Source organism: Pseudophryne corroboree, chromosome 9 (assembly GCF_028390025.1).
Source record: "Pseudophryne corroboree isolate aPseCor3 chromosome 9, aPseCor3.hap2, whole genome shotgun sequence".
Lineage (NCBI taxonomy): Eukaryota > Metazoa > Chordata > Amphibia > Anura > Myobatrachidae > Pseudophryne > Pseudophryne corroboree.
The window spans coordinates 342,551,950-342,567,502 of NC_086452.1; the positions used below are offsets into that span (position 1 = coordinate 342,551,950).

The 15,553-nt window shown below is 45.6% G+C and overlaps 1 protein-coding gene across 7 annotated transcripts in view; it reads left to right on the top strand.

Annotated features, from left to right (window-relative positions):
• The window catches only part of PBRM1 (polybromo 1), a 262,604-nt gene that overhangs the window by 56,153 nt on the left and 190,898 nt on the right, over window positions 1-15,553 (top strand). For all 7 annotated transcript variants that reach the window (XM_063940622.1, XM_063940624.1, XM_063940623.1 and 4 more), the window contains exons 7-12: window positions 3,325-3,393; window positions 3,554-3,652; window positions 4,434-4,519; window positions 5,572-5,663; window positions 6,640-6,862; window positions 12,154-12,295. In XM_063940622.1, the coding sequence (XP_063796692.1) occupies window positions 3,325-3,393; window positions 3,554-3,652; window positions 4,434-4,519; window positions 5,572-5,663; window positions 6,640-6,862; window positions 12,154-12,295 (711 nt within the window). The remainder of the gene's footprint in view (window positions 1-3,324; window positions 3,394-3,553; window positions 3,653-4,433; window positions 4,520-5,571; window positions 5,664-6,639; window positions 6,863-12,153; window positions 12,296-15,553) is intronic.

Genomic DNA, 15,553 nt, shown 5'->3' on the forward strand with positions numbered 1-15,553 from the left:
AGTCTTTGGATGTTGTGAGGGCTTTGAAGGTATACGTAAAGAGGACAGCTCATCCTATATGATCCCAGTAAAATTGGGTGTCCTGCTTCAAAGCAGACAATTGCACGCTGGATCAGGCTCACTATCCAGCATGCTTATTCCACAGCACGTTTGCCGGTTCCAAAATCTGTACAGGCTCACTCTACTAGGTCGGTGGGTTCTTCCTGGGCAGCTGCCCGGTGTGTCTCGGCTTTTCAGCTCTGCCGAGCAGCTACTTGGTCTGGTTCGAACACGTTTGCTAAGTTCAACAAGTTCGATACTTTGGCTTCTGAGGACCTTCAATTTGGTCAATCAGTTCTGCAGGAACCTCAGCACTCTCCCACCCGGTTTGGGAGCTTTGGTACATCCCCATGGTACTAAATGGAACCCCAGTATCCTCTAGGACGTAAGAGAAAATAAGATTTTAATTACCTACCAGTAAATCCTTTTCTCGTAGTCCGTAGAGGATACTGGGCGCCCGCCCTGTGCTTCGTTCTTCCTGCACTGTTACTTGGTTAAGTATTGTTGGTTCAGCTGTTGCTGTTCCTGTTAGAGTTGGGTTAGCATGGCTTTCCTCTGTTTGTGTGTTCTGGTTCGGAATCTCACCACTATCTTTATCTATCCTTCTCTCAAAGTATGTCCGTCTCCTCGGGCACAGTTTCCTAGATTGAGTCTGGTAGGAGGGGCATAGAGGGAGGAGCCAGCCCACACTATCAAATTCTTAAAGTACCCATGGCTCCTAGTGGACCCGTCTATACCCCACGGTACTAAATGGAACCCCAGTATCCTCTACGGACTACGAGAAAAGGATTTACCAGTAGGTAATTAAAATCCTATTTTTAATTGAAATTTAACACAAACAAATATACATAATATACAGAAAGTAAAAAGGGAAGGAAGAAGAACCAGGGGGTTTACACAACAACAGGGCAAAAGGCTAGACAATTATTATACATTTTAAATGAGAGGTATGGATATACAAATCATCTTACAAAAGTCGCTTTCCGCTCTAATAAGCCTTTTGTAAAGAATAAAACGAAATCCCCAAATTATAGATTGTGGCAATGGGTTTCCTTTATATGTTAGTTAGCTGGTTTTACCAGACCTCGCCGTAATGACCTGATTTGGGAGAGAAGAGCGTTGCCAGATAAACTTAAAAGTGCTGGAAAATCATCAGTAGTTGGTTGGTCAGATGCTGTCTTTATTGGTTTAGTTAGGTAGAATTGTTTTTTAAATGCACTTACTGTATGTAATGTACTTGACAAAGAAGGCACATAGACATGTATAGTGTAAAGTATCTACAGCATACAAAATGGAATACAGAAAAATATGAATGATCAATTATAGTATGGAGCTAAATTGCGACAAATAAAAGTGGATAAGAAATCACTCAGTCCTAAGGCACAAAGCAAAGATGGGCAAAAGTAACACTCCACATTATAAAGGAACATGAAAGAAAAACGTGAGAAATGAGGGGGAAAGGTGAAGACATTAGAAGGAAGGATAAAAGAAAAGGGAGGAGACATAGACTCAGATGGAGTCAAAGATCTAACAATAAAGCGAGGGGGGAAGAGAGTCAATAAAGTCTCGGACTTGAATGTAGGCAAAATTAACTAATTAGTAGATTTCCCAAACTTGCTCTGCAAAGAACCCAGAGAGGCACAATGGCCAGACTTGAGGAGGACAGATATTATCCTAACATGCCTCTCAATCCATGAAGAGAAGCGATTACAACTGAAATCTTGGGGGAATGCTGGATTGTGCAAGAGTGTAGTAAGGGGGGACAAATAGGAGATGGTATCATAATAAATGTTACAGTGATCTCAGATAGAACATGTAAAAGCTACAACTGGGTGGGATCATCTCTGCTCTGGTCTAACAGAGGCAGAGACGCCAACAATGGAAGACATAGAAGGAGTTAGCTTCTGCAGTGACAAACCTAGGAACCTGGGAGGTTGCAAATGGGTAGATTTTAAACACTTTGGACAAAGACTAGCAGTACGTGTCTGATTTAGTTGACCAGATTGCCAGTCCTTACACAGTATGTAGTCTTGTTTTAAATCAAAGCTAGGTACACACTGTACAATTTTCGTGCCTACCTAGTAGATATTGGGTCTTCAGTCTGATAATTGTTTCATATGCATGCTGAGCCATGGCCCGACGATTGATCCAAATTATGTTGAATAGGCTGTGCTGCTTGCACTATGTTGTTCATATAGTTCTGGAAAATGTAAACGGGCCCTGGCCTACTGTATATTGTATGGAGACACTATCGGTGAGCTATTTGGAATCAAAAGGATTGTATGGCACAAAATGATTATTGGGTATTTTGTACGTTGGTATTGTTTTGATCGATATGAATCAGTCTACGGTAGGAAAAAGCTTAATTTATTAAGGCTTTGTAGGCAATCTCTAGACAAATCCTTGATGCAATCCAGTCATTCAATTTGGTATCTGTATGAGGACATCTGTGCAAATTGTCCCTCCACATGGGTGAACAAATTGCTCATAGACCTGCTTGATACCTTCATCGTTTTTAAACAATGGGCGGGATGTAAAATCACAGAGTTCGGCTGCCGTGCGGGATGCCGGCTGTACTCGGACATTTTTTTTTTTTTTAAAGGGGCAATCACTGACTCACAACATCGATGTTGGACTATATAAAATCAGTCAACATTGATTTTTAGTACATTTACCCCAAAGTGTTTGCATGCACAGTGGTGATGCTTTATTATCACATACCCCACTGTTCTGATGGGGCTTACTGATTTGCAGTTTATAACATCTCTTTTATTTGTGATATTTCTGAGGGGTAGAGTTCTTTGGGTGTGGATCAAGCTGTTGTTATGAGAAAGCACAAGTATATTTAGGCTCTGACACACAACATCGATGTTGGTGGCTTTGAAAAAGTTCAGCATCAATTTTTAGTAAATTTACCCTTTTGAGTCCCAACACCTGGCGTAATGTCTCATATACATAGAAAAATGCAAAAAGCTGGAATTCTACTATATCTGTAGTTGATATATGAAAAACAAGAAAAAGCCACTATTATTCTATTCAGATAAGGTCCACAGTGCACTCACATATAGAGCAAAATAGACAATAAGCGTATTCTTATTATCTTCATATCTGTTCCTCTGATGTCATGGAATGGGCAATATAACTCAAAAAGGCGTAAAATATACTTTTGCTGTTATTTCCTGTTTGGGAATCACTTACTTTAAATTACTTAAATTTACGTCAAACTTGTTTGCTTTTGAATTTTAACTTCTGGATTACATTGTTGTCATGGTCTTTGTTTTGTAGCATTACCCAGACTACTACGCTATAATAAAAGATCCCATAGATCTGAAGACCATTGCTCAAAGGATTCAGGTATGTAATCTGGGTGTAATGAAGTAACAGCTTTGGTTTTACTGAGATTAGTGGGGAACTGAGTGAGATTTAAATTATACTGTGGTTCATTTATTTGATTGTGTTGGTTTTGGTGGTTTACTTTGTTAGAAACTGATATTTGTTATATTTTAATTCACAGTCATGTCATTATAAAAGTGTTAATGCGATGGCCAAGGATATTGATCTGCTAGCAAAGAATGCCAAAACCTATAACGAGCCAGGTTCCCAAGTATTCAAGGTAAGTGAATGACTCCTTCTTTTATTCTGTATAGGAGCTGGAAGGACAGAAGGCAGCACATGGGAGAGATGGTTCAGTATAGTATTGTATTACACATCAGGTAACATCAGTGCGGAGAGACACAACCTCACAGATCTCAGGGTACGGCCTATGGCATTGTAAAGTGGGAATGTACCTGTTAAAAAATGATTGTCATGTTTTTAATCTGTAATTACGCAATGAACAGATTTTGAGGGTTTTTATTAAATTTGTCAATACAAAGTCTAGAAGTAACAATTCTCAAATAAATCCAGTTTGATTGATTGATGTAGGAAATAAAACTGTGAAATGTTAATGGGTGTAAATCCATGTATAGCCACTTTCTCATTATGGTGAGTAGACTGTGTGGTATGACTAGTCGACAGGTTCAGAATGTCGACATATGTTTTTTTGCTTATTTTAGCCTAACCCTAAATATGAACACAAATATGTCGACATTATTGTATTGACATGTTAAATGTTGATTTTCTGAACGTGTCAACATTTTAACCATGTTGACCTGATTGTATGTTGACATGTTGTCCATGTTGACAGCCTGTCGTCTAGCTGACCGATTACCTTGAGTAGCATGCAGATCTTTTTTTCTTCCTACTGTTTTATTGGTGTTAAATAATATCACTATAAAAAGCATGAACACATTAACAATACTTCATATTTTATCTTTTTTTCTTAGGGTATCTTTTAAGTTTTGTGTATTTACATATACATTTTCTTATGACTGTTAAATCTATTTTTTTTATAGGATGCAAATACCATAAAGAAACTGTTTGCGCTTAAAAAGTCGGAAATCGACTTTACAGAGTTTTCCAAGTCAAGTGTCCGTATTAGGTAAGAAAGACTCTAAGGGGGACATGTACTAAGCAGTGATAAAAGTGGAGAAGTTACCCAAGGCACCCAATCAGCATTGATGTAACATTTCTAATTTGCATACTTTAAAAGTATACAGAGCAGCTGATTGGTTGCCATGGGCAACTTCTCCACTGGCTCCCTTCTCCACTTTTATCACTGCTTAGAACATGTCCCCCTTAATCCTTGTATGGTTAGCTTTGATTAAAGGGCAGCTGTCGTTTACTCACAGCTGACTAGACTACATATAACTCAACTTTGTATGTTGCAGAACTATAGTTTCTTCTTGTTTTTAGACCTGCATATATGAGTATTAACATCCCTTATTCTGAATATCGGAGCATGGAACATCCCATGTTCTGACAGTCGTATTCTTACTGTACTGCCAAGAAACTTTCTTTGACACAAACTGTCAGCTTTCAGTACATTGCATCTGAATGATCACATGGCATGAGTGGCACATAAGCTTTTACCAATCACTAAGTTAGCCATTAACAGGAAACAAGGGCGTTTTTACGGTTTGGGTCCATATTCAGTTCTTCTCAATGTGTGATCACGTGCATACGCACACACGCAAGCCTCATAGTCATGAGCACACTAGTCCCTCCATCCATGTACACATCACGGGATGGATAAGTGTGACCACTTCTGTACTATTGTTCCATTTGCATTTTATGGCCATTGCCCAAAGTTGTACTTAGCGTCGGACTGGCTGAATGCTGGGACAATGTTTAGGATCAAATAAGGTTAGAGATAAAAATAATGTAAAAAAAAAAAATAGGGGCAGACTAGATGGGCCAAGTGGTTCTTATCTGCCGACAAATTATATGTTTCTATGTTTCACCCGGCTCTTTTATACCCCTACCTGCATGCGACTGCAGGTGCAAGTCCAGAGAACCGAGTGCCTCTAAACATTGTCCCGACATAAATGGACCGGAAGCGGTTCACCGGTCAGCCAGTCCGACGCAGGTTGTTCTTATAATGTTAAATAGGTCCAGGATATTTTGAACAGAATGCAAGTACTATCATTTCAGGAACAAACGACCAGCGCAAGGGGATAGACTGTCTGCTATCACTATGGCCTTGCAATACGGGTCCGAGAGTGAGGAGGATGCTTCTCTGAATGGTAAGATCTGAGTACAAGTGTTTTCCCAAAGTTTTCCCAAAGTACCTATTTTAGTAGCAAATCTACCACAGTTTCTGCTCAATTTGTCTTCTATAGTCCTAAATATTCCTATCACCACACGTCTGACTTGATAACACTTTTAAAGCTGTGGGTATAAATATTGTGTATTAGAAGACCAATAGTTTATTACCCCACAGCTGAATATTTTCCATCAATCTCCAAACTCCTTAACCCAATACAGTAATCTATAAAACTGATTCACAATGATTCCAGACCCAAGATTGCAACACTATTTACTTTATTGTCTTATAAAACACAATGACGTGATAAAACTTTTAAAGCTGTGGGTATAGATTTTGTGGAAGGAAAAGCATGTAATGGTTCAAAGCCAGAGCATTATTAAATCCCCTAGATTTCCTTTATAACCTTTTGCCTGGTGTTTAGGTAATTGATCCTGTACATTTTGCCATTCTTGGGTATGGCCTTGCTTACTAGCATTACGCCACTTGATACTTTGCTTGTTGTGTATTGTAATTTAGACATGAATACAGAGGTTTATTCTAACACTGAAATGAAATGAGTCAGTAACGTTAAACCAGAAATGTTAAGACCTTCAGACGCTGTTCTACTTCTTTGACTTATACCCTGGTAAAAGAGGAATACTCCATGAAACTGGTGAATCAGGTTAAATAGGTGGGAGGAACAAATGCTTACTCACTTCAGTTCATAAAATTGTTCGTACAGTATATATGTTCCACCAAACTCAGGCAGTTCATTCTCCAGGTCTAGGCTGAAAACATTTTGAACAAATGATATTCAACGTGTCAAAATTATTTTTGTAAATAATAAAAGGACTAATAACATGGACACTTGGTAGCATAAACAGTTAAAAATAAAGTATATCCGTTGAGTAAAAGTCTCACTTCTACAGTCATTTTGAGTGTGATTCAGTGTCTTTTTATGTTTGTTTCTGTAGCAACAACATCTATTCGCTTTGAAGAAGGCGAGTCGGAAGGTGAAAGCATTACTTCTTTCATGGACATATCTAGCCCATTATATCAGCTTTATGAGACAGTGAGATCTTGTCGGAATAACCAGGGTCAGCTGATTGCAGAACCCTTCTTCCATCTTCCATCAAAGAAGAAATATCCAGATTATTACCAGCAAATCAAGAACCCTGTCTCCCTGCAGCAGATAAGGTACAGACAGAATATTTTACCTGGTTATTAATAGAAAACTACCATGTGGACTGTAAAAATAAAGGTACAAAGTCCTAAAGCTAAATCTAACTAAAAAACTGTCAACACAAATATGGCTTAAAAACATACTAGGTGCTTCATCGCGCCCTACGGGCGCTCTACACACCGTCGCAAGGGGCTACGCCCCCTTAACCCTTGCATGCCTTTCTGGGGTTCAATATTTGTATTATATGAAGTATTACCTGCATTCCTTTGTTAGTGGTTAAATATTGCACAATGAAAGTGCGTGCGATGGTGAAGGAGGCGCAGCCCCTTGCGACGGCGTGAACAGCACCTGCAGGGCATGATGTACTAAATGTAGCGGGTGCGGGGGGGACTGCGGATGGGGGAGGGTGTCTGTAGATGCTGCGGGTGGAGGGGGGGCGGAAGCGGGGGAGGGGCCCGGATGGGGAAGGGTCGGGAGGTGCTGCGGATGGGGGAGGGGCAGAGGAGTGGGGGCTGCAGATGGGGGAGGGGTCCGGAGGCACTGCAGGTGGGGGAGGGGCAGGGGTGCCACGGGTTTGAGAGGGGCAGGTGCGGGGATGTTGCCGATGAGTGAAGGGTTCCGGAGGTGCTGTGGGATGGGAAGGGGCGGGGGTGCCGGGGGTGGGGTAGGTGGTCCGGAGGCACCATGGGTGGGGGAGGAGCAGGCACAGGTGGTGCGGCGGATGGGGAAGGGGGTCTCGAGGCGCTGCAGGTGGTGGAGGGGCAGGTGTGGGGGTGCTGTGGGTGGGGGAGGGGTGGGTGAGGGGGGGGGACCATGGTTTGAGGAGGGTGTCTGCAGATGCTGCAGGTGGAGGGGGGCAGGTGTGGGGGGAGACATATATGGGGGGTGGATGGTGGAGGGGGCCTGGAGGGGCGGGGGAGTGGGAGCCACAGGTGGTGTAGGGGGTCTGGAGGCACAGTGTGTGGGGGAGGGGAAGGAACGGAGGTGTGGTGTATTGAGGAGGGGTCTGGAGGCACTGCGGGTACTGTACCTGCCAAAAAGGTAGTTGAAGGGTATGCAGTAACAGGGCCAGGACAGGGGTGACAGGGTCAGGACAGGGGTGACAGGGTCAGAACAGGGGTGACGGGGCCAGGACAGGGGTGACGGGACCAGGACAGAAATGATAGGGACAGGATAGGGGTGACATGGCCAGGGTAGGGGCGGCATGACCAGGACAGGGGTGACAGGGCCAGAGTAGGGGCGGCAGGACCAGGACAGGGGTGACATGGCCAGGGTAGGGGCGGCAGGACCAGTACAGTGGTGACAGGGCCAGCATAAGGGTGAAAGGGCCAGGATACGGGTGACAGGGCAAGGCCAGGGGTGACAGGGACATGACAGAACACAGGGCACGGGAGAGATTGGTATTTGGGACAGAACAGTGGTGACAGACAGATGTGTATTACTGGAGTCACTGCTGCTGGCTGCTGCTGTTCCACTCCAACCTGTTGGGATCTGCTGCTGGTGGAGACTTGGCATGGCTGACTCTCTCAGGCTGGAGTCCTGCTTCCTCTGCCCGTCCGCATCCCTCCCCCCCTCCTCAGTCACACACCGCGGACCTCGCGCAGCTGCCGGGCACTGTGGTAAGGGGAGACTGGGAGTGACTGGTTAGCCCCCAGGAGACGCTGCGGCTGGAGGGAGGAAGGGGTCATAGCATGCACGCGGCGTGGACCTCGCGGCTGCCTGGCAATGTGGTAAGGGGAGACTGGGAGTGACTGGTTAGCTCCCAGGAGATGCTGCGGCTGGAGGGAGGAGGGGGTCGGAGCATGCACGCGGCGCGGACCTCGCGGCTGCCGGGCACTGTGGGTAGGGGAGACTGGGAGTGACTGGTTAGCTCCCAGGAGACGCTGCGGCTGGAGGGAGGAGGGGGTCGGACCCTGCAAACAGCACGGACTTCTGCAGCGCTATCCGCCGGCTAAAGTGTGTGAAGGAGCTCGGCGCACCTCACTGCAGGCGGCAGCGCTGCAGCTAGCGGTGGGGTTGCCGGGACTGCAGATAACAGAGGCAGTACGGAACCTGCACAGCGGCAGGTGCCCCACAAAACTGCAGCTAAGAAGTGTGGAGTGTGCCAGAAAGTGACGCTCCTCCGCGCCAGAGAGCCCCTGCTGAGTTTGCTGATGTGGGAGGTCAAGCACACAGTGAGCCGGTGCCCGTCTGTCTGTTCAGCATACCCCCTCACACACACCCATACCTCCCCACTGTCCCGATTTTCGCGGGACAGTCCCATTTTTTGGAGTCTGTCCCGCTGTCCCACCCATGAGCCGCAGTGTCCCCCGGTGGGGGGGGGGGGGGGCAGTTGGGAAGCTCCTGAACTCGCTGTTCTGCTTAGCAGAGCAGAGGTGAATAGATGCGCACAGCGTCTATTTAGTGGAGACAGGAGGAGAGGGGGCATCGGGGGTACGGATTAAGGGGGGGTTCCGGCAGCGGAGCTGGATTAAGGGGGGGGGCAGGGGGTACGTACCGTGGGCCCCACAGTTTTAGGGGCCTCCCCGGCTGGAGTAGCTCTGTCCCAGCTCTGAAGCTCCCCGTCCTGCCAGCAGCAGCATTGTGCTACAGTCAGCGCACGCTGCTGCGTGTTGGCAGGTCTGTGGTGTTGCTTTCTTCTGCCTGTGCGGGTGTGTAGGGGGGAGCGACCACCCCCTCTGGATTTACCCCTAGCTGAGAGGCCAAAATCCCATTAAAAAAAAAATCTCTGGAATTTGCATAAGGGGGCGTGGCAACGCAGGCGCGATTAGGCCACGCCCCCAAACCCACAGCAGGCACAGCAATGAGATAGGGCCCCCCTGTTTAAAGTGCCCTGGCCCCCCCGGACTCATGATCCGCCCCTGGGGGCATGCCAGCAGCTCACAAAGCGCTGGGCATGACCCCTCACTGACGAAAACTGGGGCCCTCCCGTGAAGCCACGCCCCTTTTCGTTGACCACGCCCCCTTTTCGCCGCCTGTGTGTCCCTCCTTCTGCCTGAAGAAAGCTGGGAGGTATGCACCCCTGCCTGTGCCATGCCCATACCATCTGCTTCTGCTCCTAGTCTCCTATAGATTTGCCCAGATCTGTGACTCATTTGACTAACTCCGCCCAGTGTTGTGACTCCGCCCAGCGTTAGCAAATGAGTCACAAAGTCACAGATCTGGGCTATTATATAGGAGATTACCTCAAAGGCAAGCTGCAAAATACTTTGTGACAGAAGTTTTGGAAAACACGTCCGAATATCTGGCTTAACATTTCTGTATATGGGAAATAATATAGGTTCATGCTGCACTTCTGTGATATCAGGGCCTGATTAAGAGATTTACGCAGTAAGCACAGCCGCAGCTGTGGTGTGAATCTGTGCTAATGCTGCTTGTGTTAATAGATGCCTCCTACATGCTCGTGCAATCCTTCTGCTTCTGCAGACACAGAAATTGTATAACTCTGCATGACTTAACCTCCGGTAACTCAGGATGGCTGGGAAATTCACGCTGCAGATGCAGTAACTCCGCGTCAGAAAATGCAGACACCGGTCTCTACACTCCCACAAAACTAAGGCGACACATCACAGTTTTATGAAATGCTTCCCGCCACCTCCGCCTCCCCCAAATTTCCACACCCTGCCAATCAGGCTATCACGTAGCGGGTTCTGCGTCCAAAGACGCTGGACCTATTCTATACTTGTGCAGTATGGGTCATGCACATACGCAGTTCAGCTAACATTGTAGATGTAGGTAAACCATCCGTTTGTGTACATCTCAGAATTTGTACCTCAGTTTTTTGTATTAGTCTTGAGCATTAAAGGAGGTGATTGTACAACTGTAGGTAGCAAGGATCCTTGAAAAAGGCTACCTAGTAGCTGAAATGGGATGTACAGGTGTGTCCTCAGTCACCTGTTAACGTTAGGCGTCCTTTTTTTCTGGCCAAAATGTCTTGTTCGCATCGCTATTTGAATAGGACGCACAACAACTTATGCTGATTAAAATTACATGCAGCATGCCTATATTCTGTGTGTGACTGTGGCTGTATCTGCATGTAAAATGCTACATTACAGTGATTTCTAGGAACAGACTGTAATGTGCCATTTTGTATGCAGATACAGCCACTGTCACACACAGAATATAGGCATGCCGCATATCATTTTAATCAGCGTAAGCTGTTTGTGTGCCCTATTTGCATACCGATGCAGCATTTAAATGGAAAAAGTCACACATAAAGACGTTCGGCACTACTGAGTTATGCCACGGCATGGCGTGACTAGAAGGGCTCTTTAACGTGACTGATGCAAGGATGTATGAGGACACATCTGTAGTTTTTAGCTTGACGGTAATACTACAATGTCGACAGTTGTGTCAAAATTGTTAATTGTCTACAGGCAACTTATCGACACTGTCAGAATATCAACATGTGAAATGACGACATTGTCAGAATGTTAACATTAGGTTTAGGCTGTGGTATGGAACAATGAGGTACTAGGGGGAGGTAAATGGCAGGCTACGGGTCAGTCAAGCTGCAGTTTTGGGGTTACTGCCTGCAACGGGTCAGTCAAGCTGCTGTTTGGGGACACTGCCTGCTATGGGTAAGTCAAGCTGCAGTTTTGGGGTCACTGCCTGCTACGGGTCAAACTTCGGTTTGGGGGTACTGCCTGCGAGGATGCATAACCCATTCTGCACAGAATGGGTCCTGCGTATGCACAGCCACCCCACCATCGGAGATGTTTGTAAACCATCAGGCTTATGTGGATCTCTGAATCTGATCCGCTTTACCAAAGAGCCAGCTGGGCTTCATTGTTCAAATGCTCAATTAAGCCAACCAATGAAAGGAAGAAAATTATTTATATTTACAATGTTAATTATTAATGTATTTAGTCCTTCCCCAGAGGGGACAACCCTAAGAAATGGACCCAAACACACTTGCTGACCACCCCTAGAATAGAGTACTGGTGAAATATTCATTTCAGTGGTTTGAAAAGTTATATAATGAACGGATTATTGGTTTGTGTCCATAACCAAGTATTCTAAAATGGTTTAGAACAGTTCACTATAACCTTTCATTATTAATAACTGTTCATATTGGACAGAACTACTATCCTTCCTCCACTTCTAGTTGGGTATTAATTTATAAGCTCTTTCATTTAAATATTACATTCCCATGTAATATTGACAGCATGTCACTGCATATATAATATAAAGATCTGAATGCTGTGCTGTACCTTGTAGTTTGTGTTTGTCAGAAAATTCTGACCTAGCTTTTAGCTGAATAAAGTCTTTTATCTTTTTTTTTTTTTTTTTTTTTTTTGTGCAGAACAAAGCTAAAGAACCAAGAATATGAAAGTCTGGATCACTTGGAATCTGATTTAAATTTGATGTTCGAGAATGCCAAGCGCTATAATGTTCCAAATTCTGCAATATACAAGAGAGTGTTTAAACTGCAACAGCTTATGCAGGTAATACACTGGGACAGTCTTTACTACTAGATGTAACAAGCTTTCTGTCTGGATATTTTGATGTTCTAAGTAGTTGCTTTGGTGTAGGTATTTCATATGGAAAAATTATTGTGTTTCTCTTGTAGAAACTTAGTTAATGCTCATATAGAGTTAGGTCCATATATATTTGAACATTGACACAATTTTCCTAGTGTAAGCCACCACAGTTCATTTGAAATTAATCCGTGGAGATGAAATTGAAGTGCCTGCTATCAACTTTAATGCCACAGGTTGAGCAAACATATTGTAAGAAGTGTTTAGGAGTTGCAACCATTTTCATACACCCTCCCCTATTTTCAGGGGCTAAAATGTAATTGGACAAAGTAACATAATCAACTGTCTTTAGCTATTGTTTGTTTGTGGGTCTTTCTGCTTTTAGTGTTGTCTTCAGCAAGTGCAATGCACGCTTGATCAGGTGATTGACTCGGCCATTGCAGAATATTCTACCTCTCTAGCATCCGTAAGGGATATTGGGACAGCTTAGTACAATGGGGTATAGACTGGGTCCAAGGGAGCCGGTGCACTTTAAATTTCTTCAGCTGGGTATGCTGGCTCCTCCCATCTATGCCCCCTCCCACAGGCATTTTAGAAAAAAGTGGCCTCAGGAGAAGGATGCACACTCTGCAGCTCCAGAGAGTTTTTCTTCAGTTTCTTTCAAAACGTTATTATTGTCGGTATGCTGTTCTGAGCAACAGCATACCTGCACCGTGGGAGTTGGGGGGGTGGTAGACGGTCACCAGCCTCAGTAAGGTGTCAGAGCTGCTTCCCCGCTGCAGGACCACGGTCCTGTGAGGTGGTTGTACAGCGGGGCACTGTGCCTTAGCTGTCACAATCGCAGCACGCTGCACACCCCTAACAGTAGCCTGAAGGTGACGACAGTGGTGAGCACAAACCGGGGGCCCGCTAGGGGGGTCCCCCAGTTCTTGGTGCCGCAAAAACTCAGGGGAGGCATACGGGACCCTCCTGGGGGGGAGGGGGGGGCACTATAGCACCCAGTGTATACTGGCAGCGATAAGTGAAAACTAGCACTTGCTCTGATGTTTTAGACTTCTAGGGAGACTTTGGGGTATATTCAATTGAAGTCGAAAACTGCCGTCTGTCGAAAAGACAGCAGTTTTCGACTTTTTAAGGTCGAATCCTGATTTGACCTATTCAATATATCCCTAAATTTTTCGACATGTCGACAAATTCGACTTGTCGAAAAGCACGTGGATCGGCGGTATAGCTGCCGATCCACGTGCTTGTGTCGAAAACGGGGCCAAAACCGACAGGTTCTCAACTCACTGCTAATGCTCAAAAAACTCAACTGCTGCAGGCTGTTGCAGACCTAGCTGCAAGGGCAGATGTTCCACAGCCCCCCCCCCCCCCCCCTCTACAAATGCTACAAAAACATGGTTACCTGCTTTACTCTCAGACTGATGAGGAGACAGAGGAGGAGGGGGAGGAATTGGATCCTATTACTAGGGATTCCCCTTCTACAAAGGGTATTGAACCTCTCATTCTAGCTATACGGGACGTGATAAAACTCCCTCTAGAGGACGCTGCGTCACAGCAGTCGTTTTTATTAACACAGAACAAACTCTGTGTCACTTTCCCTGATTCTGCAGAGTTAGATGACCTGTTTAAATTAGCCTGGAAAAATCCAGATAAAAAATACTAAGTGTGAAGATGGTTTTTGCACACTTTCCCCATTTGCTCCTGAAGGCAGGAAAATCTGTTGACGTATCTAAAAAGGCGGTACTGCCAGCTCCGGGCTCCTTTACCATTAAGGACCCTAGGGATAGAAAAATAGAGACTACATTGAAGTTTATCTACACAGCAGCAGGTTGCTGGATGACTCATGCCATTCAAACATGGGCTACTCAAATTCAGGAGGGCCTCTCAGGGGATATGTCCCTGGTCACTACAGTGACTCTCCTAAAGCACATTCCGGACTCTGCACGCGTCCTGTGTGACTCTCTCAGGGAGATAGGCAATATTAATGCTAGGACCACTGCTATAGCAGTGTCAGTGCGCAGAGCATTGTGGTTGCATCAGTGGATAACGGACGCAGAATCCAAGCGCAGTGTAGAGTTTCTCCCTTATTCAGGGGATTCGCTTTTCGGGGTGGAATTGGATACGTGGATTTCTAAAGTTACTGTGGGGAAATCCAAGTTTCTCCCCTCTGGGCCCCACCTGCTAGACTTTCCTACCCAGGGCCGTCCTACCCAATCCTTTCGGGCTAACAGGTTTAGATCTAGGGCCAGTGGTGCCTCCAATGCGGCTAGAGGCACCAGAGGGAAGACAAGAAAATCAGCAATCGCAGGTTCTCAGGAGAGCACCAGTTCTCCTTCCACTATGGCCTCAGCATGACGGTGCCCACCCACCCCGAGGGGATCTCGAGGTGGGAGCTCGACTGCATTACTTCAGCCGCATCTGGGAAAGCTCTTGCCAGTATACCTGGGTAAAGGACGTCATATCTCAGGGCTACAAGCTGGAATTCGATGGCGCTCCTCCCCAACGATTTTTTAGATCTAGCTTACCAGCTTTGGAGGATACGCATGTTACGCTGCAACAGGCCATCCAAAAATTGGTCCAGTCCCAAGTCATTGTTCCAGTGCCACTGCAACAACAGGGAAAAGGTTACTATTCCAACCTGTTCATGGTACTGAAACTGGTAACCAGTAAGGCCCATTTTGAAACTAAAACCTTTGAACCCTTAGCTTAAGGTTTTCAAGTTCAAGTTGGAATCCTTGCGAGGAGTGATCGCTGGCCTGGAATAATGGGAGTTCATGGTCTCCCTGGATATAAAGGATGCCTCTCTCCATATCCCGATTTGGCCACCTCACCAGGCTTACTTGAGGTTTGCTCTGCTGAGCGATCACTACCAGTTACTGGTGCTACCCTTCAGCCTGTCCACAGCTCCGAGGGTGTTCACGAAGGTGATGGCAGAGATGATGTTCCAACTCCGGGTCCACAGGGTCAATATTGTCCCTTATCTGGATGATCTCTTGATAAAAGTGAGATCCAGGAGCTTTTATTGCTCCATAAAGACCGCACTATCCAACTTCTGTCACACCATGGGTGGATTCTCAATTTACAGAAGTACCACCTGGATCCAACTCAGCGGCTCCTGTTCCTGGGAATGTTGCTGGATACTGTGGCCCGGAAAGTGTTCCTCCCAGAGGACAAAGTGAGGACACTTCAGGAGATGGTCCGCATAGTTCTCCGGCCTACTAG